The following is a 25,317-nucleotide window of genomic DNA, read 5'->3' as shown; positions in this document are numbered from 1 at the left end:
TTATTTTGGAGGGTCGCCTGTGTGCTCTTGCAGCCAGACAGGTCCTTCTGTTGTGCAGCTGGGCTGGCTTAATGAGATATCAGACTCAAACATCAATTCATCAGCCTCATTGATGAGGACAATGAGGGGCAACCGCTTCAGTAAAGAGAGGCATTATGGCTGCTTGTGTGGGGATAGGGCAGCCTTGTTTACAAAGGTTATTGGGCACAGAGGGCCTGAAACAGAACACCAGCGCAGCCTCCACTTTGCTGGCCTGCCTCACCCTCAGGGCAGCTTCTCAGGACTTTTTTTTTTTTTTTATCTCCGTGATTTTCTGCAACAAAGAGTCAAAAGAAAAATGTACTTCTGGAATCTGGAGGCTTAATTTCTAAATGTGTGCATGTGTGTGAATGGGCTTCACGAGGAGTCCATAGAGGCCTGATTGATTAAATAAACAAATCTCATCTTGTTATCATCAGGGCTCCCTGGCTAAGCAGAGTAGGCCGGGCTGGCTGGAGTCCCCCCTGGCCTCGGCCTCCACTGACAGGGCATCTGTCTTCATTAAAGCTCAGCCAGTGTGCATGACAGCCACTGAAACGCTGGTGTCTTCACGATTAATGAAGACAGATGACCCCCCCCACACACACACACACACACATACACACCACCAACCACCAGGAGAGGCAGTGAAAAGGGACAAAAAGCAGGACAATGAACCAACCAAAAAAATAAAACCCCAAAACACAGTTACCAGGTTTGTCTGATCATTTTTACTGTCATATCTGGCTTTACTCCATCTCCACATCTCCCATCATTCCATACACACAAATGTGCGCGCGCAGACACACACACACACACACACACACACACACACACACACACACACACACACACACACACACACACACACACACACCCCTTCTCCAAGCTCACACACTCTCTCACAGCAGCGGCCCCCTGGAAGTGTATGGAAATGGACCCCAGTTTTGTCTGTCCAGAGACAGGCCTGTTGTTAGACTCAGAGGCGGAAGGAGGGAGAGGAAAAATGAGATGACAACCAAACAGAAGAACGAGAGAGAAAAAAACACTCACTTGGCTTCTTTAAGACTCTCTGTGCATTCCACGATTCTGATTTATTCATCCATTTATCATTAAATAATTCATCTGCTAATTAATTCATGGCTCAAGAGGAATATCATTATCCATCTACGAAGCAAAGGGGTAAACAAAGCTCCGACCTGAGAGGGCCGCAGCGGGCAGCACCGAAGTTGTAACATCTGTAATTTTAAATATTTGATGGGAAATACATCAGGACCCAAAGTTGAAGTGTCAAACTCATATTAGAACACGAGGATTCAGTGTTTGCCTTCTTCCTCTGTGCACAGCTTTGTTTTCAGTATACAGCACCTGGCAAGGTCAAACCTCAGGTGGCTCTCATAGTCACTGAAACTTGACTCCATGGGCTCAAACTTGCACATTAAACATGGACACACACACGGACTCACACTCACACGGACACACATACACACACACTGTGCATATCATATCATAGCAGAGAGTTTGTCTCAGATGGCTGAGCAGCTCAGACTGGCTGTGAGGAGTGTGGGAAGAGGAGAGGAGAGGAGACTGTCTGTCCCAGTCTCTTCCTGTGCTGGTCTGTAGCCCCTGACAGCAGCCCCCTTGGCCGAGCCCTGAGGGGTAAACAAGCCAGCTATGAAAGAGAGAGAGAGAGAGAGAGAGAGAGAGAGAGAGCGAGCTATGGGGAGTATGTGTGTGTGTGTGTGTGTGAGGGACAGAGAGTGAGAGAGAGAGAGAGAGCGAGAGAGAGAGAGAGAGAGAGAGAGAGAGAGAGAGAGAGAGAGAGACATGATTGTGTCATATAAGAAATCCAAACAGGATGCCACTTACACTGAATGCTAGCACTGCCTGTCCAAGCGAAGGGGTCCAGCCCTGCAAAGAAGGGACTCGCCTTCCGCAGCATGCACGCACCACGGCTGGTGACATCATAGAGCTGGCGGGGGCCCATTCCCAGAGCCTCCATACAGTCGAACATGGCACCCCCCCGCCCTCAGCAGAAATCTCTTGGAGCCCTGAGACTTGCCTGTCCTGCTTCCACCACACACGTCACTCACTGGACCAACAACAAGCAGCAGCAGCAGCAGCAGCAACAGCAGCAACAGCTAGCTGGATCTGCTGCCTTCCCTCCCTTCACTTCTCCCTCCCTGTCACTTCCAGCGCTGGAGTTTCTCTCTTCCCCTCTCAGCTGGAATGCAGATCTGGTTCCTGCCTGGCTGTGCTGAGCTGAGCGTGACTCTCTTTTCTCCCTCTGCCTTGGGTGAGCTGCTCCCTGTCTGCTGTAACAGACCTAAATAACAGCCTCTCACAGCTCTCCCTGAGACCCAGACACGGTGGAGCGAACCAACTGCCTCGGCGTGACGCTCTGAGAGGGGGTGGAGAGAGAGGGAAAATGCCAGAGAGGGAGGGAGGGAAAAGAGGAGAGGAGAGGGGGGCCGGCCAGCAGTGGAGCCTGCACCGGAGGAAGAACTGATCTGGTTAGAGGACAAAACTTTATTCTCATTCGTCTCTTTTTGTGTGAGCTGCTTTTGTGTTTCATATTTCAAGCCTCCCAAACACAAACAAACACATCTCCCCACCCATCGTGCTCCATTCAGATCTGTCTCTCTTTCATCGCACCTCCCCCAATTCCCCCTGCAGTAAATATGAGCCCCTCCCCTCCCTTCCCTGAGCCCCCGTCTCTAATCATAACCATATTAAAGTCCAGCCACTAGCACGGTGTGTATGTGTGTGTGTGAGAAAGAGAGCCAGGGAGAAAGAACATTGTGCCGTGGTTGAACCCAGAAACCAGATGCCAGGGTAAATCCCTCCCTCCTCTCTGAGGATGGGCAGTTCTTTCTTTCTGTCTCTCCCTCTGGAAGTGCTTTAACAGTGATGAATGAGGCCTGCCTCGCTCAACTCTAACCCCGCAGTGCGTTTACACAGACAAAAACCCCCAATACACAAACACACCATGAGCTGGACACACTTCTCACAGGTTCACTTGACCTTGTTTTGCAATCTAAAGATGAGGAATCCTGATGAAGGATGCGAGGGAGACAACGGCGTGATGATGGAATTCATTCACGTCTTAACTGTCACCTGACACACTACAACATTTCTTGTCCCGTAACCTGTAACACACACAAACACAAACGCACACACACAGAATTTTAAAAGCAGCCCTGACAGGAGATCAATAGGTGGTGCGCTGTCAATAAATTGGTCCCAACTGTTGCTCAGCTGACACTCAGACTCTGGCTGAGCTAAAGCAAACAGCCCAATACAATGGGAGATATATGATAATAGAATGGCTTGAGTGTGTGTGCCCCACACATTCATCTCCCCCTATCAGATCAGTAAAAGTGGTACAGCCCAGCAGGCAAAAAAGACACAATTTCCTGTCAATCTGTGCTGCTGGCTAGGCTCTCCATAAACACACAGTGCCCTCCCCCTCCCTCTTCCTCCCCCCTGTCTAACACTTCACTCTTTTTCCTGTCTCATGAAACAAAACGTGCTTTCACCTTTTGAATGATTTCGATTAAACTGTTTATTGACTTTTCCCCTTCAGTCGAGACCTCTTGATTGTTTTCATAAGCAGGCACACGGAGTCGGGCGCGCGCGTGCGTGCGTGCGTGCGGGCCGAAGCCGCTCACACAAACATTTAACAGCTTTCTTTTTCTTTTTGTTTTGTTGCAACAAACAGTAAACAAACCTCTGTGGTTTTTATGTGGTTCCTCATACAGCTGTCAGGTCATAAAGAGGAAGCTTTATAGCAGCAACAATAGAACAGGGAGGCCAGATAACAAACTGGTATTGATCAAAGACTCCCCTGCTAACAGTTTGTTGTTACATCTCTTTCTTCCTTTCTTTCTGCCTCTCCACCCTTTTTCACAATGATTAAAAAAAAAAATCTGGCTGTATTTCAGATTAAATGCCCTTTGTCACATTTTTGTAATCTTCTCACACTCATCTCTCATCTCCTTCCTGTCGTTTTTTTCCCCTCCTCTGGCTGCTAGTTGCACATAGCATCCCAGAAAATTAGCTTGGCTTCTCCCCTGGTGTTCCAATGTTCGGCGTAACACCAGCGCGGTTCGCCAGCGCTGCTCTCTGAGCCGCAACGCAATCGATTTATAATATGTGCTCACACTTGAAACGGTTTTGTTTTTGGAGACTTATGGCCCCCATCTGACTCCCTCCTGGTTTTGACATTTCGTTTGACTGTGTTTATGAATATGATTCAGACCACTAAACCCAGGTTCCCCTCTCCCTGGCTCACAGTGTTGAGACCTGAGAGTCTGCCAGCGTTTGAGTGAGTTGAGACATCTAATCTATGCATACTCCATAGTGCTGCTGACCCAGGCCGGTCCCTGCTGCCTCCCTCCCTCCTCCCCTTCCTTCCCTGGCCAGAAAGATTGAACTCTAGGAGAAACCCCCATTGGGCCACTAACTTTCCCCCCCCAAACTTATCTTGCCCTCTTTCCTTCTCACTCACAAGTCTCTCCCCCCTCATTTCTGCAAATACTCTTCCCATTTCAACAAGTTTCCTATGTTTTTTTTTGTTTTGTTTTTTTTCCAAACTGCATGATTTGTTTGAGTTGACTGCTTTTGTTTCTGGTTTAGAAAATGATTCATAACCTGTTGCTGCCAACTCAGTGGTTTTCTTGCGCGACTGCTGCTTTTTGTACAGGATAAACCCCACCTTCTTTTTTTGTTCACACACACTCACAAATGTCATGATCAGGTTTCAGACCGATGATGTTTCGATAAGTTTGCTAGACTGGGATGGCTCATAGCTCCGCGTGACTCATACTACTGTCTTTACTACTGTCTGACAATCTGATGCTGATTACAGATAGAACGCACACAACACACTGTTGCCACTTCCTCTGTATACAGTCATTCAGGTTTCAGCCACGGAGTCAACAACACAGCGGTGTGTGAGGCAATAAAGGGAGCCTCTTTAAGTGCTACACGCAGCATGGTGATTTGGACAGAGGAGGAATGCGGCGCTTTACCATTGCTGATGTGAGCATGTGTGCAGTGTGTGGACGTGCTGAAACAGATTGCCAGCGATGATAGAGACACCGAAAACTGGTCCAGAGCGCCCTCGCAGCCAGATTCAGGTTACACACAGATCCAGAAACAAGACAACAGAGGAGCCAACAAACACGATCCTGGCACCCCAAAATCAGTTTCTGTCCTTTAAAAGTCACAGAAAAGGACGACCCGTGTGGCAGCGTGTTGATTAGTGAAAACATTACAATCCTGGCGTTCTTCCTTGTCACATCCATCAAGCAGCAGCTGCCGCAGGTTCTACACATGTTCAGCGCTGACAGGACATGTAATCTCATTCACTCATCTACCTCGTTCTCTCACAATATATCTGTGGAGGATATCTGATGTGTCACTGAGGAGGAACGTGGGGAAAGTGAGGCATGAGTTATGGGAGAGCCTGTTTCTCGGCGGCGGCCATGTTCACCTCTGTTCATGCTGGTCCCACCAGAAGCCTAACACAGAGCTACTTTTCAGAACATTATCAGCCTTGGCCATCTTTCAGCAGACTTTTTCACTCTCTATCTGCACTGTCATGACATTCTGCTACTCGTGTTTTGAGGGGGAAAAAAGACATTTTAGTTGCTGGGTCAAAAACACAACCCCCCTTATTGTTCTCACAGACCCACAATCGGTCTGGGTGCCCGGCCGTGTCTTCTGAGAGCATAGCCCTCTGAGAGAAGACCCCTCCCCTTTCTTATAGTAGCCTCTTTATCTTCATATGTCATCGTGTCAGAGCTGTAGCACACTCTACAGTCTCTGCTCTAACTGTCTTTCCTCCCTCCAAAGCACGCACACCCACTAAAACGCACTCACAAAGTTTTGCAGAGTTTCCAGCACTTAGGGCAGTTGGCTCCAACTTGAAGAAAGGGATCACGAGAGGAAATCCAAGGTGAAGGCTGAGGAGAAAGAAAGAAAGAGGAGAGAGACGAGAGCAAGGGAGCTCGAGAGTGCATAAGCCACCAGGGTTTAGGTGGATATCATTGGAGAAGCAGATATTCCACTCACTATCCATTTCACAAAAGCCTCTTTTACTGGGTGCTTAAATTTTCTGGGAAAACAAAGTGAACCTTTTTGTGCATTCCCTCTTTATTTGTTGAATCATGGCCAGCCCCCTGGTCGAAAAATAAAAAGAGCTATGCGAGGGGAATGAATTTCCAAAAAGGAGCCTCGGTGAGCTGTCATCTTGAGACGTGTGGTCGCCAAGGGAGATGAAAGCGGGGATGTCAGATGATGCAATGTTGTTTATTAAAGCCAAGGAGGCTCCAGTCTCACTGATAGATCAAGGACACAGGCACATAGTGCTGTCATCACACACACAAGCGCACACAACTGGTCCAGCGCTAGCATTGCTAATGTGCTGTGTAGATCAGGGCCACAGGGCGGCCCTGACAGGAGGCATATGGCTCCATAACGGCGTGTTTGTTCTTCTTGGCAGTCAGAAGAGTGAAAGCTGGAATTGACATTAAAACACTGCAAACACTGATTTAGTGTGAAAGAGTCAGAATCAGAAATGCTTTATTGACCCTTCAGGGAAAACTGGATACAAAGGCAATCGTACAAATATATGCAAAGACAGGATGGCATGACAGTCAAGTATATAGGCTATTTATGTCATAATATTCTAATATACGTACATCTGTGTAAAGAGGTGCATTTAGAAAAGAGCATGTAAGTGGCGGTGAGTTTGTGTTGAATATAATTAGGTGTGACTCATAACTGATGGCTTCTGACTTAAAACTTGATGTAAAAGATAGAGTTTAATGAATTAGTTGACTGCTTTATCTGGCCAATTTTTGGCATTTTTTTAATACTGTTTTTTTTTTTTTTTTTTTTTTTTAAACATATACAAGCACGCAGATCAATATCACCCCGTTCTACAGGAAGCCTCCCTCTGGGTGTGATATCACTAAGGAGAATAATCAAGTTCACGTGTTTAAAACATGTCCAGCGGGTCCACAAACAGTCCCTCAGACACAAGACGACGCTGCCGTCTGCTGATAAACGCTGCTCCATGCACCCAAACGTGATTTGGTCTCAATTCAATTTTTTTTTTGATTCGTCATCGGGATTTCTTCAGTTGATGATTTTTTAAAATTAAACTATATGAGTGTCACACACTTTTTGTGTACCATTGCTTTTTATTCAAGAGTATTCGTCTTATCCAAAGCAAAAAGGTAAGAAGGGTTTTTTTTTTATATAAAAAGAAGGATATTTCGGCATCACACATGAGTCACGCTGATCTCTACATATCGGCATCAGACACTGATTGCTGATTTTGATCTAAAACTGATTCCACGTATGTTTTGGATAATCTGACAGATTCTTGTTGAGCACAAAGTACAACCAGAGGACCTTCCCATGACACGTAAATGACCAGGAGTTAAAAAATGAAGATGCATCAAAACAGAGTACTGAACTTCAGGTGCTGAAATTATTATTAACATATGTGATGACCACATTGGCAATTAACCATCCACAATCATTCCCGGAGTTGCTCTGAGATTCTTTGAAATCCTCATCCGTGATGTTTTCACCTCAGGCTCAGGTCACCGCTTTGCCCTCCAATAAATCTCAAAAATCAGTAAATGCCATCAAGATTGACAGCGTTCAGAGATGGATTGGCTTTGCTCTGGAGAGCAAACAGAGAAGTGAGCACTCAGGTGTCTCTTGGGACCTTTGAATGTTTCAAAAGAGAGATGATGTCGCAGTTTGTAAAACATGCAGGAAGAGAAAAAAAAACAGATGGCAGTCCGTCTTCCTGGGTCTTCAGGGAAGCTTATGGCGACGAGGAAGCGCCCACTCGCTCTTTTTTTCTCAAATATAAAAATATTCAAGCTCAAAAATGCACCCAGACAACCCAAACCTCCTATGTCAGCCTCGTCTGTAGGTACGTGCTGGGTCGCTACGAAAGCTGAGCGGGAGCTTCACTCTCCCTCTCTCCTCCATTTAAACGTTCGCTTTTACGTTCTCCCTCAAACCACATTTCCCACCAAAATGGCTCCTTTACGCAACTCCCAAAGCTCTCTAAGCCAACAAGAACTTCTTATGTGTGTGTGTGTGTGTGTGTGTGTGTGTTTAGGTATGCAATGAGTGTTTTTAATTATGTCACTCTGCATGAAGATGTTTTTTTTTTCTGCTGGAACATTTTTGTCCTTTTCACAGTCTGCCTGACTTAATGGTCTGTGTATGCGTGAGTGTGGATGCATGCATAGAAGCTGGGCAGCCGGTATGCAAATGACTTTGTGTGTGTGTGTGTATGTGCGCACGTGCAGTTACAATCCACATGCAACTGACCTATATCGTGAGCGTGGCTGTTCCGCTCGTCTCCACCGGGGGCACTACTGAGCGGACTCAGCCAGCTCCTGCACCAGTTTCCACAGGCCGCTCATTCCTTCCCATTAATACAATGATTTTAATTCCATCTCATGGTGATGCAGCTCTCACAGCTGAACTCTCTCATGACTTGTTGTGTTTACTCAGCATAAAGCTAGAAATTATGGTCTAAACGGAAAATTGGAGGCTTCAGAATTTTGGACTGAGCCATGTGGGCTGAAGGAAATGACCTACCAGCTTTTCAAAACATCCCTGTGGCTGGCTTTGAGGCCAGGGCTCCGGCCCTGATTGGCGAAAGCTTAGAGAGGTGTTTCAGGGCTCAGTGGTGATGTTATCACATAGTAAGTGGCCTTAATGGGCTTCCAACTGTTTGTTTGAAGGGCTCCCATAATGACAGGGATCAACTGATAACGGCCTCCGCAACAGCGCACAGCACAGAGAGACGTCAGACCTTCTCATGGATGAGCAAACTCTTTCAGAAAGATATGGCTGCTAAGGAAGGGAGTGCAGCCGACCCCATTCACGCCTGTTGAGAAGGAAAAGCTTTAACATTTCCTGGATTCTTCTTTCCTACAGTATTCAGCATGAAGGAAAAGTTTACTATCTCTACATGTGCAAACACAGTCCACCTACGCTGCACCCCCCACCCACCCCTGCCTCGTCCCACCTCTGTGCAAAACAGGTATTTCCAAAGACACTGGTGCCAAAACAGAGCGCCGTTGTGGGAAGTGCTCTAACCTGTTGGCACAGCACGCTCACCCAACAATAGTAGGTGTCACCCAGGCTACCTCTCCAACAGCAATTATGCATGGAGTTATGAAGCTGGGCAAGAATGTGGTGCTATTAAGTACACACACAGAGAAATATCTGCAGTGCTACTCCCTTTATGTGGAAGGTATTTTCTCAGTCTGGCCCACAGACAGTCCTGACAACAATGAGCAGGCCTGTTAAGCCAACTGCAGGAGAAGAAGTGGAAGGAGAAGAAAAACAGGGCCTGGGGAATGTCCAAACTGAGGCCTTTTGTCCTCCCCGCTAACGTTTAAGAGAGCAGGGACTGAGACGGCTGTCAGTAAAGTGACTTGTAACATTCCTTGCCGAGAGACACACCAATTGTCTATTTTAAAAGATAACAGCTGAGAGGGTTTTTGATCCAGTGGCCAGTGACTCTTGCGGAGATGTACTTTCTGTCCTCAACTCAAACACAGTGCAGAGGAGATTAGGAGTTTTGTGCTGAATCGATTCAAATTACAGGAACTGAAAAGACACTTAATAAAAAACTATTCTGATTCAGCACAAAAAGACAGAGATGATTTCATCATGTTACTGGACCAACACAGACCTTCACCAGCAGAGTAGCAACTGCATATCTCCTTCCATGAGCTGAAGCTAATTGTCACTGTGATCCGGACTTAACCTTTGACCCCAGCCTTGTTTAAGCTCCGATCCAGAGTTTAGAGCGCATAACTGTGGTCTTTAACCCGAGTGAGCGATACCACTGCCAGCGCGGATGTGTCAGTACAAGCATTCATGTATGAAGCTCCGGTGCATGTGGTTGCTTGCGTCTGCGTGTGCTTTGATTCTTGTTTTTGTTTTGTGCCAGCGTGAAACCAAAAAAGACTCCATCTGTCAGTGCGGTGGGATTTCATTCTGCATCAGGGGGGATGTTTCTCGTTTTTAGATGAAAGAGGGGCTGTGTGTGTGCAAGGGTGAGGGTGGGTGAGGGAGGGAGAGAGAGAGAGAGAGAGAGAGAGAGAGAGAGAGAGCGAGAGTGGGAAGAGTGTCTCTGGTGGTGTGTTTGCATGTGTGTATCCGTATGTTTTCCTAGCAGGGTGTGTTCTTGGATTCCACCACACTAGGACATTACCCCCAGGTGCTCTCTCCCTCTCCCTCTCCCTCTCTCACTCCAGTTCAGTGAAAATACCTTGAGGATTAGGTGGGCAGCGTCGCTGAGGAGGGGGGTAAGGTAGTGATTGACGGCTGAAAGGCTGGAGAGGTGCTCAGGCATGCTGTGGTGGGGGAGAGAGGGGGCATGCACACACAGGCAGGGGGGCTCTCAGCCTCGGCACTCAGCTGTTGCCACCCACACCCATTATAGCCCCTACACCACATCTACCACCCACCACCACCTGCCGCCCCTTCAGCGCTGCACCCAGATACGATTTCAAATAGCTTCTGCTTACCTTTACATCGTGCCCCCGCCCCTCTCTCTGTCTGCCTCTCGCCTACACTAACATCCTGACAGGTTTCCTACAAGGACCCTCCCAGGCTGAGAATCCTGATGTCGCTTTAAAGCTTTAAATCAAGCAGGTGCTCTGAACAATGAGCAACGTATGTTGGCGTTGTGTGTATATGAGTGTGAGTGTGTGTGTGTGTGTGTGTGTTTATGTGTGTGTGTAATCTGTCTAGTTTTCCATGACAGTAAAACATTCAAGATTAGTTGACAAACTCCTCATTGTATTCATCCCAGCGCTGCAGAATACAACAGTGCCCCCTGTGTTCAAGTTTGAAAGTGCAACTGTGACATCAGAGTGCTGAGCTGCGGGAAGAGTCTGAATCCAGCTCCGCTCAGAAGCTTGGCCTGTGAGTAGTAGCATCTCCTTATCAATATAAGCAATAATTTAAGAGAATGTTGTTGACTCTACTGGCAGATCATTTTTACTTGTTACAGACTAAATTTCTTGACAATGTTGTCTCACAAATCTTGAGAGGTGAAACGTGTTAAGTGATTCTTTCTCATATTTGCTGTACTGAGAATCGAAATAACACGAATACACTTTGGCAAGACTTGGGTTTTTGCAGAGCGCTCACAATATACGTTGCACGCTTTTATTTTTTAAATATTTGTTGACGCTCGGAGCATTCATCACTTCACAATAGAGGAATGTTGTTTTGTCTCTAATTGCACACTTGTGGGTTGCCTGCTTCACATAAGCTCCGTGAGATGCCCTGATATATACACACAGACGCACAAACCGGCCAAGCCAGCGCCAGTTTGTGGTCCCAACCACACCATCTACAGGCATCTATAAGGAAACCACAGGAGCAGCGTAATCATTGTATTGATGAAAGTGGACTTTTTCCTTATGGTTTCTTTGGGGGATTTTTTTACACCGCTCGCCTTATATCACAAGCAGACCCTAAAGTTTTCCATTTCCACAAAATTACATATAATGGAGAGCAATTTGAGCCGACGTATTTTCCTCTTTGCTAGTGGACATCTAAATTGTTAAAAGTGAGTTGACTAAAATGAAAGTATGGGCCATACAGGGTGGAAATGGAAAATGAAACACAAGAGGGAAGGAAAGTAAAACACAGGCGGTAATGAAAATGACTTACAGAGAGCAGCCATCTCTTTGGGAAGGTCGGCACCGAATCTCCCAAACAGGCTGCTGTTGGCCAGCAGGTCGAAGGGGGAGTGGCTTCTCATGGAGTTGAAGGCGAAAGGGTAAACAGCAGGTGGGAAGCCGGTCATGTGACCCACCTGCTGTTCCCTGTTGGTAGCCATGGCGACGGTGCACCCAGGGGTCCACAGTGGGCCACTGGCTGAGGGGAACACTTTAACAAAACACCTGGAACTCCCCACAAACGATGAAATCCTTAGGAAGGCTCTCGGGATGAGGGGGGAGTGAAGTCACGATGGGGGGGCGTTGTGTTTACTGAGGAACTTCCACTTCAAGTGAGTCATCCAGCTCACTTTCCTGAGGAAGAGACGGGAGAGAAGCTTGTTATTACTTCTGAATCAATCAAACACATGAGGATAAATGTTTCTGATGGGCAGGAACATGACGTGACATGCCCTCGGTAGATTCCACCAAGTAACCTCACATCAACTCCAAGTCTATGATCCATCTACACTCTGGGAGGGAGAATATTTATCCAGCTATAATGCAAGAGGGATGTGCAAGTTTCATACCAACAGGTATGAGAAAATGGGAAGGAAGGAAGGAAGGAAGGAGGGAAGAACGGACGGAGGAAGTGGGGAAGGACAGGACAGTGAGAACCAAAACAGATAAAGATGTGAGCGAAAAAGAATGAGCGAGCTGCGAGAGGAAAAGCCAGAAAAACTGGGACCAGGCGAAGGGGAAAAGAAAATAAGAAAGAAGTTTGGAAAAAGTTATAACAGGGAAGAGCAGGAGGGAGGGGGCGAGAGAGAGAGAGAAAGAGAGAGCTCTCTTGTTCCTGCAGTTTTGAAGAGCTTCCAGACTTCTGCAGTGATTCCAGGCTATGCCATATGATTTAAATCACCAGAACTCTACTATAAAGAGCTCCTCTGTTCCTGCTGCCAGCCTAGCACAGCAGCCTGCCTCTCTGCCTCTTTCCCCCAGGACCAGAGGCCCAGACACGGGGTCCAGAGCATGAAGAAGGGAGGGGCGGGGGTGGGGGGGTCGATGGGGGTAGGGGCTAGAGAAAATGAGCTCCACTGATTGCTAACTGCTGCTGTCACTTCCAACAATCTTCTCTTGAGGTCAGGCTCTCATCCCACAGACTCATTTTGGCTCTAACCTCCTGCAGCCTGCTCGTCACTTCGACTCCACACAGTAGGCACAGACAAGCGAGGCTCAATTATAGACAAGGCAGCAGTTATGCCCCACTGTTGACTGTTAACACAGGAGGGGGAAAAAATCCCAGTAAAGCCTCCCATTTTCTTTTTCATGTTTTCTTTTTTGCCTTTTGCTCCCCTAGCGTGATTTTATGAGTGGGTGGTGTGATCAGCTTGTTTTTTTTTTAAATGTGGCTTTGAAAAAGAGCAGAGCCAAGGAATTTGGAACTGCTGTGGCTTGTGAATCTGGGAGAAAAGACAGAGAAAAAATCTTGGTAATGAACTCGGTATAAACAAAGAAAAACGGGGTGAGGGGTGGGTGAGATCTGAGGCTGAACTGGTGAACTGCTGAACTGAGCAAAACACAGGGAGAAGAACAGTGACAGCATCTGGGCACTGGGGGGCACTAAGAGGTGGCGCCGTGCCTGGAGAAAAAAAAATAAAGGCAGAGCTTTCCAAGACACACCACACATTCTGAAACACATACACATGCAATCAAGCACCCTCCACACATGTGTGAGAGCACCCACTAACACACAAACACACACACTAACACACACACACACACACACACACTAACACCCCTCTCACCCCATGCCTTGTCCAGGGCTCTGGCTCCCTCCCCGCCTCTCTTTCTGGCTCTTTCTCTTTCAACAGAGCCAGTTAATTACACCCTACTGCTGCAGGCAGCTTCAAACCACCACTAATTTAGAGTTCCATTACAGTAAACTGTTCCACATGTGCATCCAGGGCCCAGGCAGGCTCGGGTGGCCACGTTTCAGGAAGAAGCAGCCACCGATAGGCACCCACCCCCATCCTGCCAACGCAGCCGTTCTGCCATCTTTCTTTTTTCCTTCCTTCTTTCTCTCCTGATTTCTTTCAATCCCTTTTCCAGGCTGTTTCTTTTTCTGACTGGGCCTACCTCTCTCCACCATAATCATGATGTTATACCTGATCCCCCATCTCCAGCTCCATCCCTCAACTGCATCAAGACAATCTGTACCATGACCCCATGCAGCGGTTCCAGCGTGTGGCCAGCACACAAACCCATGACTTTAGATTTCACAGTGGGCCTAATTGGAGAAGAGGCTCAGGCAGGAAAAACAGAAATACACAGCCTCAGAAAAGTGTGTGTGTGTGTGCGTGTGTGCGTGCATGCGTGCGTATGAGTACATACTTGGCCAGTGTTTGGCCCGTTTGGGTATCTGCCTCATGAACTCAAAGCAGGCCTCATAAAGGCAGCAAACTCTGCCTGTGAGTGAGTGCTGGGAGAAGAGAGCGAGATGAAAAGGAAAGAGCAGACGTGCGCTGAAGGATCACAGCGGCGTGTGTCCTTGTGTGTGACCTAATCCATCTATTAATCCCATATTGTCGTCCGTCAAGTGAGTTTCAAGCCACCCACTGCACAGTCATACGTACGCCAAAGAAAGAAATGAACTAATAAAGAAAGAACGAAAGAGCAGAGCGCTAATACGCCATCAAAAAAATAGGACCCAGTAACTTCGCTCTCCTCCCTAAACATAATAATGAATTAATAAAAAAAGTTGGCGCCAGTGTGTTTTAATGAGTCACATCAGCCCAGAAGCTTTTTACAGAGCCATTTATGTTTTATGTTGGGTCCTGTGGTAGGCTCACTTCGCCAGTCCGTCTGGGGCTATAAGGGGATGAGGGGAATTTGGAGTGACCTCATCCCCTGTTAGCAAGGGCCAAATGGGCACAGAGGGCCTCCCCACTTCCCCTGAGCCTGGGGGGCACACAGGAGGCAGCAGACGACCAGGCAGGCCAGGAGCACCAGGGCCAGCCATGGGTGGATTCAGGGCTGCTGGGACTTTCCATCATGGCCGAGGACGTGCCCACCTCGGCAGGCTGATGCTGCTCATCAGACCTGACAGTAGCTCACTGTGTTAAAAGCACTGATTACACTTGAGATAATCTACAGATTTTATCAGGACCAAGCACCGTGGAAGGGATTAAAAGGAATCAATCAAAGCCAGCAATTTTGAGATAGCAAGACGGGGCACGCTCAGAGAAAATGAGACTCCCTTGTTTGCAGAAGATTTCAACAGAAAGAGAATAAAGAAGACAAAGAGAGAACAGTTCCCACAGATTGAATGTCTGTCAAACAAAGGAGATCAAATCCTCTCAGAGAAAAACAACAATTTAACCGTTGTGACCAAGCGAGGCCCCTCAGGCAATGAGAACTGCAGTCAAACATGACTAATAAATCACAGCATCTCAGGAAGCTGTGCGCCACTCGACTGAGAAAGGCAGTTGTTGTTTTTTAAGTCAGCAGAAGAAACCACAGGTGATTACTCGGCGTACACGAGCAGGCTTCCAGGTGCCATGTCTGTTTACTAGACTCTTATTTCAGTCAAGGAAGGCAACATTTTTTTTTACAGTAACCGTGTGTGATGTTGGACGGACTTAAACTGCTGTGTTTATGTCTGGATATTTGCCTTCAACTAGAATCCTAGCAGCTCCTCTCTTCCCTCTCTGGCTCCTTGTTCTGACAGTGAATTCCTTGGTTTTCTTTGGGGTTTCTTGAACTCTCCAAAAGTCTACAATATGCAATTTTAGGAAATTTTCTGCAAGGTAAAATGAAAATATGTGTCCATCAGCCAGGGTAGAGCAGCAAATCAAAACCTTTACTGGAAGGGTTGAACTGTAAATTCACAGCCCCAAGATAAATGAACAGCACCATGTATCCTGGCAGGGAGCGCTTGGCCCCATAACAGAGCCCCCTCGCACTTTTTCCACCTCCGACTTTTTCTCTCTTTTTTGACAGAAATCTAAGCATGTCTTCAAGGCACAGCCTTCTGATTGTCAACATCAGAGAGTGATTTATGTCCAGTAACATTGTAAAGGAAATGACTTGAAGCACGGAGAGTTATGTTTAAGTTTTGGGTCACGGGCAAAGTCATATTGTTACATCAGTAAAACAATGACTCTAAAGTTACGTGTCCAAACCGAGTTGACAGACTGGCTTTCCAACTACTTGGAGCAGAATGAAGATTTAGTGTCATACGCTCACGCAGACCCATCAGAAACAGTTTAAGGGCTCAGAACTGACAAATGAAGGAGAATCACACGAGCGATATGTGATCTTGTTGCCTGTGTCAGCAGTATTCTGGCAGCGAAAACAATCTCCTTAACACTTTACTATCTGATGCTAAGCTGACAGCTCCCAGGCTTTCAACAAGTGTCTGGCAAATGGCTCCTAGTGACAGACGGCCCAGTGTCTCCAAACAGACCTGCATTCCATCACCTCAAACTTGTTTGACATCTGCCTTCTCTCAGCATCACACAAACTCAAATTTACTTTTGAGAAACAATGCAAAGTAGCACCTCTGTCTAGTCATTTGTCACATGAGGACTATTGTTTCACAGGGCGCCCTTATACACGCTTTGTCTTTATACCTATAAATCATTAAACATTCGTTCCAAGACTGTTTAAATGTCGCAAACAAACAGGCAGTGTTAGCCTGCAGTGGGGGGAGAAGACTTTGGAAAGAGTGAGAACCCACATTAAGACATAAAACACTTTGTGACAAGATGAAGTCATCCTGACAGCTTGCCGTTTCCATGATGTGGTAGAGTGCTTTGTACTCAACACGGAGACTCAAGAAGAAGGTCCAGCGAAACAAGAACACGCAGCACAACAGGAAAAAGCAAAGACAGATGACGGTATGAATGTTGAGAAATGGAGCCTGCCAGAGAGGCAGAAAGAAAAGGAAGAGAAGAAAAGTCGGAGAGGGAGCAGCGTCACGGCTGGTTGTCGGGTTTGAAGGGTAAAATCGCTGCAACTAAATGTCATTTTTAATAAGACGTGTGAGGGTGTTTGTCTTTGTCAGCTCAGACAGAAAACAGACCTTCCTCTGTATCAAGAAACGCAAAAAGGATGAGCTTCACCACCACTGATTTTAGCCTCAGGTGTAAAAGCAACACTTAGACACAAGCAGGCCCAAACACACACACACACACACACACACACACACACACACACACACACACACACACACACACACACACGCAGACGCAGAGAACATACACACTCACAGTGCCGGGAGATGTTTCAATAAGGCCTCACAGTCAAAGTGAACATGTAAATCCTCACGAGCACACCTGTAAAAATAAGACACAGGAAACAGTGCACAGGTAGTTTCCTAGTTAATTATAGTGTGGCGGCGGAAATCTCCTCGAATCCCTGAAAAACACCTGTCTAACCCCTCCCACCCACTTGGCCTTAATTGCTATAGAAATTCCAGCAAACGACAGGTATCAACAGGCCATGTAACCAAGAATGACTGTTGATTACTGCGCATTTCGCTCTACAGAAACTGTTGTGGGTCATCACGTGAACGCGCTGGCACAAAGTGAATCAGGGCCTGTATTATGGTCCAGAAAGACTTGTTGGGACTCTTCCAGTTTACTTTGGTTCCTTTTCCTGGTGACATTTAACCTTTTGATCCACGTCATACATTCATTTAGCCCATTTAGACTGAAAAACACCGAGACAAACCGACAACCTTTTCGTAAACCAGCTCCAAAACCCCGGTGGTTTTCTGAATGCAATGTCAACGTTAGAACCTTCACTTCACGGCCTTTGTAACAGAAACGTGAACTAAAAACAAGGAAAGGGTCTTTGGCCTCCATGCGGAATGACTTGCCTTCGCCCTACTGTTCATCCAATGACAAAAAATCAATAAACAACACTTAAAATGGCGTGAGCGTGTCATAAGGCCTTGAAGGGAGAAGTATGCAAACGTTGACTCGGGTCTGAAAAACAGAACAATACATGTTGCATCTGGTCTAAAATCAATCAAGTCAAGACACATTCGACTGACAAATCCCCTCTCTTCCAAAGTGATAATTCAACTGGTATTATTAATGGTCTTTGCAGATTAACATAAGAATTTAAATCCTCTTTTGTCGCTTCATGCGTGAACGCTGACAACAACAACTGGGGAGAATGTTCTGGATGCTGGGAAAACAACACACTCCCATGGCGGCAAGCGCAGTGATCAGAGGTGAATACTCATCTGGAGCATTTAAACACAAATACAACAGGGCGACACACTGCGGCTGAACGCTACGGAGTGAAGCTGCTCGGCCTGTAAAAAGACAAATGTCTGTTGTTCTGTAGGAGAGTGCGGTGATCTTACTCTGCCACGGAGATGAGCTCCCTTTTCCTCCCCTCCAGATGTTACCAACCCAGTCAAAATGACAAACGTCAGGACGCTGCTCTCATTCGGCCGTGCGGTTGTTTTTTCAATTAAACTACAACACTTATGTCAGGTCCACCAGGGGAAATAAGCAATAGACAGCAGGTGCAGAGGCAAGAGAGTCCAGCAGCTGCAGCGTTTTACCTGCTGACTGCTCGCTGCCATAAACCCACGAGGACACAAGCTGTGACATCAGGTGCCTGATTTCTATCTGACAAATCACGCAGCACTCAATGCAACATGACTGCAACAAGTGGAACCTGTTATCCGAGCCAGAATCGAGAAATAATACCCAGTGACAAGCTGCTAACTACGGGAACACAATGAATAAAGGTCCATGTAAAGTAAGAGCAGAGCTGCAGACACACCTCACTCCACAGGAATTAGCCTCCGCTGGTTAAAAGCTGGAAAACAATGCTCTTCTTTTCTAAGTGTTCCAGCGTTGGTTATTAAAAAGAAACAGGTCAAGGGCTGGTGACTCCTCTGGTGAGTACACACTCACACACACTCACACACACACACACACACACACACATATGCTAATAATAAAGAGCTCCACAGGCACTGGCTAACACTTGAAACCCTCACTAATAAGCACACATACATGTGTTTTCATGTGAACTCATTAATGAAGCATCATGAAACAAAAATGTGTGTTAGGATTTTTTTTTTTAGTGTTTACACATTAAACTGCGCCGTGATTTCAGCAGAATAACAACCAACTGCCTGAAAGCTTCTCATTCACTCTGTCTTCAATTAAAACGGTCAACCCACTCCCGAAAACCCCGACTCTCTCTCTCTCTCTCCCTCTCTCTGGTAACAAAGACGGATGGCGACCGACTAGTCACGTCAACTGATTCTTAACTTTTTGAACTCACCGGCTCTTGTGTGGACGAGGCGGAGGGACAGATGGATTGTTTGACGCGGAACTCGCCAGGAAAAACGGAGACAAGATGTGTGCACGTTCATCAGAGTCCTTCTGACAGCAGAGACAGAGTAGCAGTGAGCCTCTCTCTCTCTCTCTCTCTCTCTCTCTCTCTCCTGCACTCACCCCTCCTCCTCTCTCTACCTCTTAAAATCACTCTTTCACTCCCCAAACACACTCACTCACTAAGAAATAATTATACTCTCTGATTCATAAAGCCTTCCTCCGTCACGTGACCCAACACTTCAAATATACAGCACATTTTTTCACAAGCCACAAAATGCCTGGAGGGAAGAAAAAGGCCCAGAGAGCTTAAGTTTCTGTTTTTAATTCTCTCTCTCTTTCTCTCCCTCTCTTCTTTGTCTCCCTCTCTCTCTCTCTCTCCCTCTCTAGCTTTTTCTTTCCCCTCATCTTCTTGGCTACGGAGCTGGTTTACCTACAAACTATTACAGCATGTTGAAATGGAGAGCAAAGTTGTGGTCTTAGGTCATTCCTGTTTAATCAATGAATTCACTGTGAGATTATGTAGAGGATGTTACAATGTCCTGAACACCACAGTTCATCGACTCTGCAGTGTTTTGATTTAACACAGATGCGGTTTGAATGGCAAATCAATAGGTTTATTCTTCGGAGCATGCCTAAATAGTTTCATCTTGCCATTTATTCCCAGTGTGGTTCATTTATGGAATGTTCATAATGGATGTTTGCCCTGCCTGTCTGCTCCGTACAGGCACGTACTGAGGGGGCTGTTTTGCTCAAAACTTCTCGTAGTGTTTGACACTGTGAATCTTCTCAGAGCTGCTGCAGTAAATCACTTCTATCATTACCAAACCAAATGTTGAGGGGACTTGATATTAAAGAAAGCAAGAGACGGGACACGTTTGGAACTAAAAGGGGAAGTACACGAGAAAAACTGAAAACATTCTGCTCTTATTGAGGATAAATGAAAACCAGAATTTGGCTTCCAAGGCTGGAATCAAACATTTTTCAGGATACACAACATCTGTCCACATCCTGCCAAACATTATGCAGTTGGAAATACTTTTTAAAAGTTAACTGCAGGTTTCTGCACCTCAGTGGCTTTGGTTCCTAAAGTGAAACCAGCGTTGGCACATCAGCTTTGTACGGGGAAGTTCCAGCGAGATGGCAGAGCTGTGCAGCAGCGACAGATTTGGGTGTGCCCCTGAACGTGCCCCCCTCTCTCTCCATATGAGATCATATGTTTCAGATCTGTGTTTATGTGTTTGTGGTTCTGGGCGTGTGCCCTGCTTTTCTGAAAGTAATGTTTCTCAAGTTGTTTTGGTTATGAGGAGCACCTCAAACCTCAAGCAGGACAGGGAGGGGAGGGCACACCTCAACTGGCACTTTTGCCTCCGATGGCTGAGCACGACTTCTCGAGGGGGGGGGGGAGAGAAAAACAGGTCAATAAATAAAAATGCATGATTCTTTATTGAATTAAAAGATTAACTAGACTACAGTGGTTCCAATTCAAAAGCAAATGAATAAGTAAATAAGTGCAGCAAGCTGATTTGTAAATCATCAACATGTGCTACTTATTCTGATGGAGAATGGCGGCCTTCCGGCATATTGGTCACACATCGCTTCCCCATTCCTCCAAATCTCACAGTCCAAACAACGTTCCTACCAACGCAGCATGGAGAACCAATCTTCTGGTCTTGCCAGTCAACAAACCCCTTCTTTCATTTGGAAACCACAGCAGCGGGCCTGGTGCTGACAGAGATCATATCCTCAAACACTTCCAAAACTCTCTTGACGTGTTTTTGTGCGGAAGTTGGCATCTCCACGGGATAGTCGCTGAAGCTCAATGGCTACGTGTATGATACACTTAGTTCAGCTAGACAACGTCCATCAATTACCACCACTTGTATTAATTCCAGGGTGTAAAAACAAGGGTAAAAAGCTAGCGCGATGAGCCGTCACGGATGCGCCACTGTCGCAAAGCCTCGTTAGAAATTGTATTTTTATGCCTAATAAAAGCGGGGACGGTATTAACGAATGCATTCCATGCTGTAAAAGAGTTCATCTTATGCTTGTGTTGGGGGGCATGGTCCATACCTGTGGGGGGTGGCGAGGGTGTGCGTCCTCGTCGCTGCACTAGCACCTCCTGTGGTTGGTCAGCTGTCTGTTTGGGGGAGGAAGGGGAACTGAGAGGGAATGTGATCCTCCCATGTGACACTTCCCCCTCCCCCGGTGAAATTCTTTGCCGTCAAGTGAAAAGATGTAACCAACGGTTCCACATGTGATGGAGGAAGCGCCACAGAGGGGGCGGTGCAACGACCGCGACAGCTTGGTAGAAATGGTGATGTATAATTAGGGAGAAAATGCGAGCGAAAAGGCAAGTTTGTGAGAGCCACAGACGTTATTACAGGCATTTAACTGAAGACTCATTCAAAATCCCACTGAACTGAACTGAGTTTTGAAACCAGGGAACTGCACATTTCTATAACGCCTTCAAGACAAATACATACATCACTCCGATGTCATTTCTCTTTAAGTCGCCAGCTGGATGTTCTTTCTTATGCTACCACATACATGCCAGGATATCAGGCTGAGTGAATAAGCCGCGAGAGGTGCTGCTGCCCTTTTTTTTTTTTTTTTTTTTCAGAAACCTTATATTCAGGAAGCAAAAAGCCCTTCAGCTGATCCTTATCTGGCTTCCATTTGATTTATGTGTTGCTTCGGAGGCCACGGCAGCTAATAGAAATCCCTCAACTGTTTACATAGCAGTACTAAACTAGCAATTTGAAAAAAGAAGGTAAACATAGCCATAGGATTCAGTTGAGGGACGTGGAGTGTGAGTTCCAAATCAGTGCGATGCCATCGGGCTGACTGAGACCATGCATGTGTAGCAGATGTGCAGTCAAGTGCATGTGAGTGTGTGTGCGTGCTACTGTATGCTCTTATTAGATTATGACAGTGAGCTTGAGAGGGGTGTGTGTGTGTGTGTGTGTGTGTGTGTGTGTGTGTGTGTGTGTGCTGGATGAGTGTGTGTAGGCAGTAGCAGCCAGAGGGTCAGAGGTTACTAGTGTTTGTGTTTCAGTGTCAGTGAAGTGTGCTCCAGGCAGAGATTTATGATCATTGTGTCTGGGAGGCTGCAGAATGGGGGATAATGAAGATAGATCAGGGTGCTATCTCTCTCTCTCTGGGCACCACTGGAAACATGGCCTCTTGCCCCCGCCATTCTCGTATCATTAACTTCAGCCTGTGACATCATAACGCGCTGCCCTGACATCAATCCTAACACAGCGTGCTCTGACAAAAAAGATGAACGCGAAAAAGCAATTCCTCACAGGAAGTCATCCGGCAAACACAGGCATTGTTTCAGCGTGTAGCTTCGCAGCTTCTCTGGGCGTGTGTGTTTATGGAGATATGAAATATTCATGGAAACGTTGTACTCGGTCGTGTGTTTCGACTTTAGATTCAACATATTTGCATTCACGGAGCAATGGAGAAAAGGCCTGGGGCTTGCTGGCAGAGGAAGAGAAGCAGAAAATGAAAGAGGGAAGGGGGGATGATAGAGGGAGGAAGTCAGAGAGAGATGGGTAGAGAGGAAGGAAAGAGGTAAAGAGAATGTGATGGGGTGGGGGGGCGGGGAGGGGAGGGTGCTGGGATTGGAGAGAAGGGGCTCGGGGAGCGGGTGCCTGTGGCGGCAGGTTTTAATCAGTAACAAGATGCCTGTAATGAGATCACTATTTCCCCACATTCAGATTGATGTCATGTGAAGTTTGGTGCCGCTGTGTGACAGGCAGGGGACGCAAGGCCGAACGCACTCAGGAGTCATTTACACACACACTCACACACATGTGCGCATGCACACACACACACACACACACACATAAATATACACACTTGCTTACACTTTCTTGGTTACAGACTTAAACACACATCCTGCGAAATGAAGGAGCTCATTCATCCCGCCTGGCAAACTGCTCTCATTTATAGTCCAACTGCCTTGAAGTAAAAAAAAACAAAAAACTACTCAGAGGAATTATACTCATAGGAAAATCATGGCAAAGGAGAAATGTGTGTGTTAAGGACCGAAGGGCATATACCAGTGCGTACCCTTCTAACGAAAACAAATGAAACTGGAAGACAGAAAAAGAGCCAATATTTTTTTACATTTGAAGGGAAAAAGAGGAGGCGAGAGAGGAAAACAAAAAGGGAGTGTGCATGCATGTGTGCATGCATGTGTGTGTGTGTGTGTGTGTGTGTGTGTGCGTGCGTATGTGTGTGATTTCTGTACATATTTCGGGGTGCATTCAGAGGTTGTCCACACAGCTACCAGTGTGTGTGCCAGTATATTCCCCAACATGTGCGTCCAATGAAAGGTGAACAGCTCTCCTATCCATACTTTCCTCAAAAATCAGCCATGATGTCACCATGAACCCATCTTGAACCCACCTCTGTCAAAAAGCATTACTCCAGCCCTCCCTCTCCCTCTCTCTCTCTCCCTGCCTCATTTTCTGTTCCACCTCTCCCTCCTTCACGCTCCTGCTTCTCAAATTCTTCACTGAGCTGCTTTTCTTTCCTCTTTTTCATATTTCCTTATTCTACACACACACACACACACACACACACACACACACACACACACACACACACACACTCCTCTCTCTCTCTCTCTCTCTCTCTCTCTCTCTCTCTCTCTCTACCTCTCTCTCTTGAACACCAAAAGTGCACAGACTTTCTTTGGCAAGCTTCCGGCTAATTGAATCACCAAAAAGTGTAGTTCTTGATGCCAAAAATGCCAGGATGTTCTGATTATCATAAACTTTGTTTAAGCTGTGGTTTTGACAAAAAAAAGAAGCTCAGAGTGCATGAAGGGAATAAAAAAAACACACAAAGAGAAAAAAAACAGAGGAATAAAGATGAGGGGGGGGGTGAATGCAAATGTAAGATGGGAGAGAAGGAAAGAAGAGAAAGAAAAGTGGGGAGAAGAGAGGGGTGGTGGGGGCAGAGAGAAGGCAGCCAGAGAGCAACATATGGAAGTGATTCTGTAATTACTGCAAATCTGTGAGCTCAAAAGGAAAGGTCTTCTTTTCCATGCCTCTTTCCCTGCACATAAAACTGCCCTTGTGAGAAAGCTGGGCACTAAACACTGATTAGGAAACAGGAGAAAAATGCATTTGCTTTGGCACATATGGGCTTGTCATATAAATATATATAATGTGTGTTGAGTTTAAATATAGGTCTGCTTTTGCCATTTTTTGTGCACCACGCGCGCGCGCGCGCACACACACACACACACACACACACACACACACACACACACACACACACACACACACACACACACACACCACCCCTGGAAAACCTTTCTTTACTCATTTGCTTTCCTGAGTTTAATCAACCACCCTGGAATAAATGTGAGTCTCTCATCAGCCACACACCTCTTCACATAAAGCGCACATTCAACAAAGTGTGTGTGTGTCACCCATCCCCTCAGCGCCCCCCCCCCCCCCACACACACGCACACACACGCACACGCACACTGATGTCTTTTGAGCCCCAGGCGAGCCGGTGCTTTGCAGGTGTGTATGTTGGCAGCGACTTCTGTTCAGCTCAGTCCCCAAGCAGCCGCAGCAGCCTGTAATTATCTCGTGCCCTGCCGTAACGTGTTCTCATGATGAGTGCGTGAGTCCCGCACGGACGGTAAACACACACCCAGCTTCCCGCGGCTTGAACTGTATTTATTTTCAGACATGTCCAATTAATCACGCCGGCAGATGATTAATGTAAAGCCTTCAAAATCATAATAATAAAAGAAAGACCTACCTCCTCCTCCTTCTTCTTCTTCTTCTTCTTCAACTTCTTAACCGCCGGCAGTTCGACTTCTCCCCCCTCGAAGTTTCAGGCGAGTGAGTGACAATCGGACGCTCGGCGAAGTTGACGGTGAAGGAGACGGGACAAAGTCACGGGCAGTCTTCAGAGGAATCCTCCGCGGCGGCGCAGCAGCTCGTTGAAATCACGCCATTTGGTCTCACGCCTCACGGATCACTTCTGTCATTTGTCAGATTGCCCTCCGTCGTTGCCAATCCGTCACCGAGTCCCGGGCTACTCAGGGGCGTTGATGGCAGTTACCGAGAGCCCAGATTCCTGGCACCGGGGCTCCCCCTAGCGGCCAGAAGGAGGACTGCGGCATCTGGCAGTAAGAGGAAACAAGGAAACAAATAAATACACAAGTA

The 25,317-nt window shown here is 46.7% G+C and overlaps 1 protein-coding gene across 5 annotated transcripts in view; it reads right to left on the bottom strand.

Moving 5' to 3' along the window:
• rarga (retinoic acid receptor gamma a) overlaps window positions 1–25,274 on the bottom strand; it is a 42,024-nt gene extending 16,750 nt beyond the window's left edge. For 2 of the 5 annotated variants that reach the window (XM_086214819.1, XM_086214822.1), the window contains exons 1-2: window positions 24,908–25,274; window positions 11,761–12,122 (exon numbers count right to left, since the gene is read on the bottom strand). In XM_086214819.1, the coding sequence (XP_086070945.1) occupies window positions 11,761–11,929 (169 nt within the window). In that variant the 5' untranslated portion in view covers window positions 11,930–12,122; window positions 24,908–25,274. Of the gene's footprint in view, window positions 1–1,887; window positions 2,410–11,760; window positions 12,123–17,020; window positions 17,087–19,064; window positions 19,260–24,907 lie in introns of those variants that run through there. The other 3 variants (XM_086214821.1, XM_086214820.1, XM_086214823.1) reach the window with 3 other exon arrangements.
• Window positions 25,275–25,317: the final 43 nt, after the last annotated feature.

This window comes from Aulostomus chinensis, chromosome 9 (assembly GCF_037954235.1).
Source record: "Aulostomus chinensis isolate RoL2024-O1b breed Wild chromosome 9, RoL_Achi_v1.0, whole genome shotgun sequence".
Lineage (NCBI taxonomy): Eukaryota > Metazoa > Chordata > Actinopteri > Syngnathiformes > Aulostomidae > Aulostomus > Aulostomus chinensis.
This window is presented reverse-complemented; position numbering and strand designations above follow the sequence as displayed.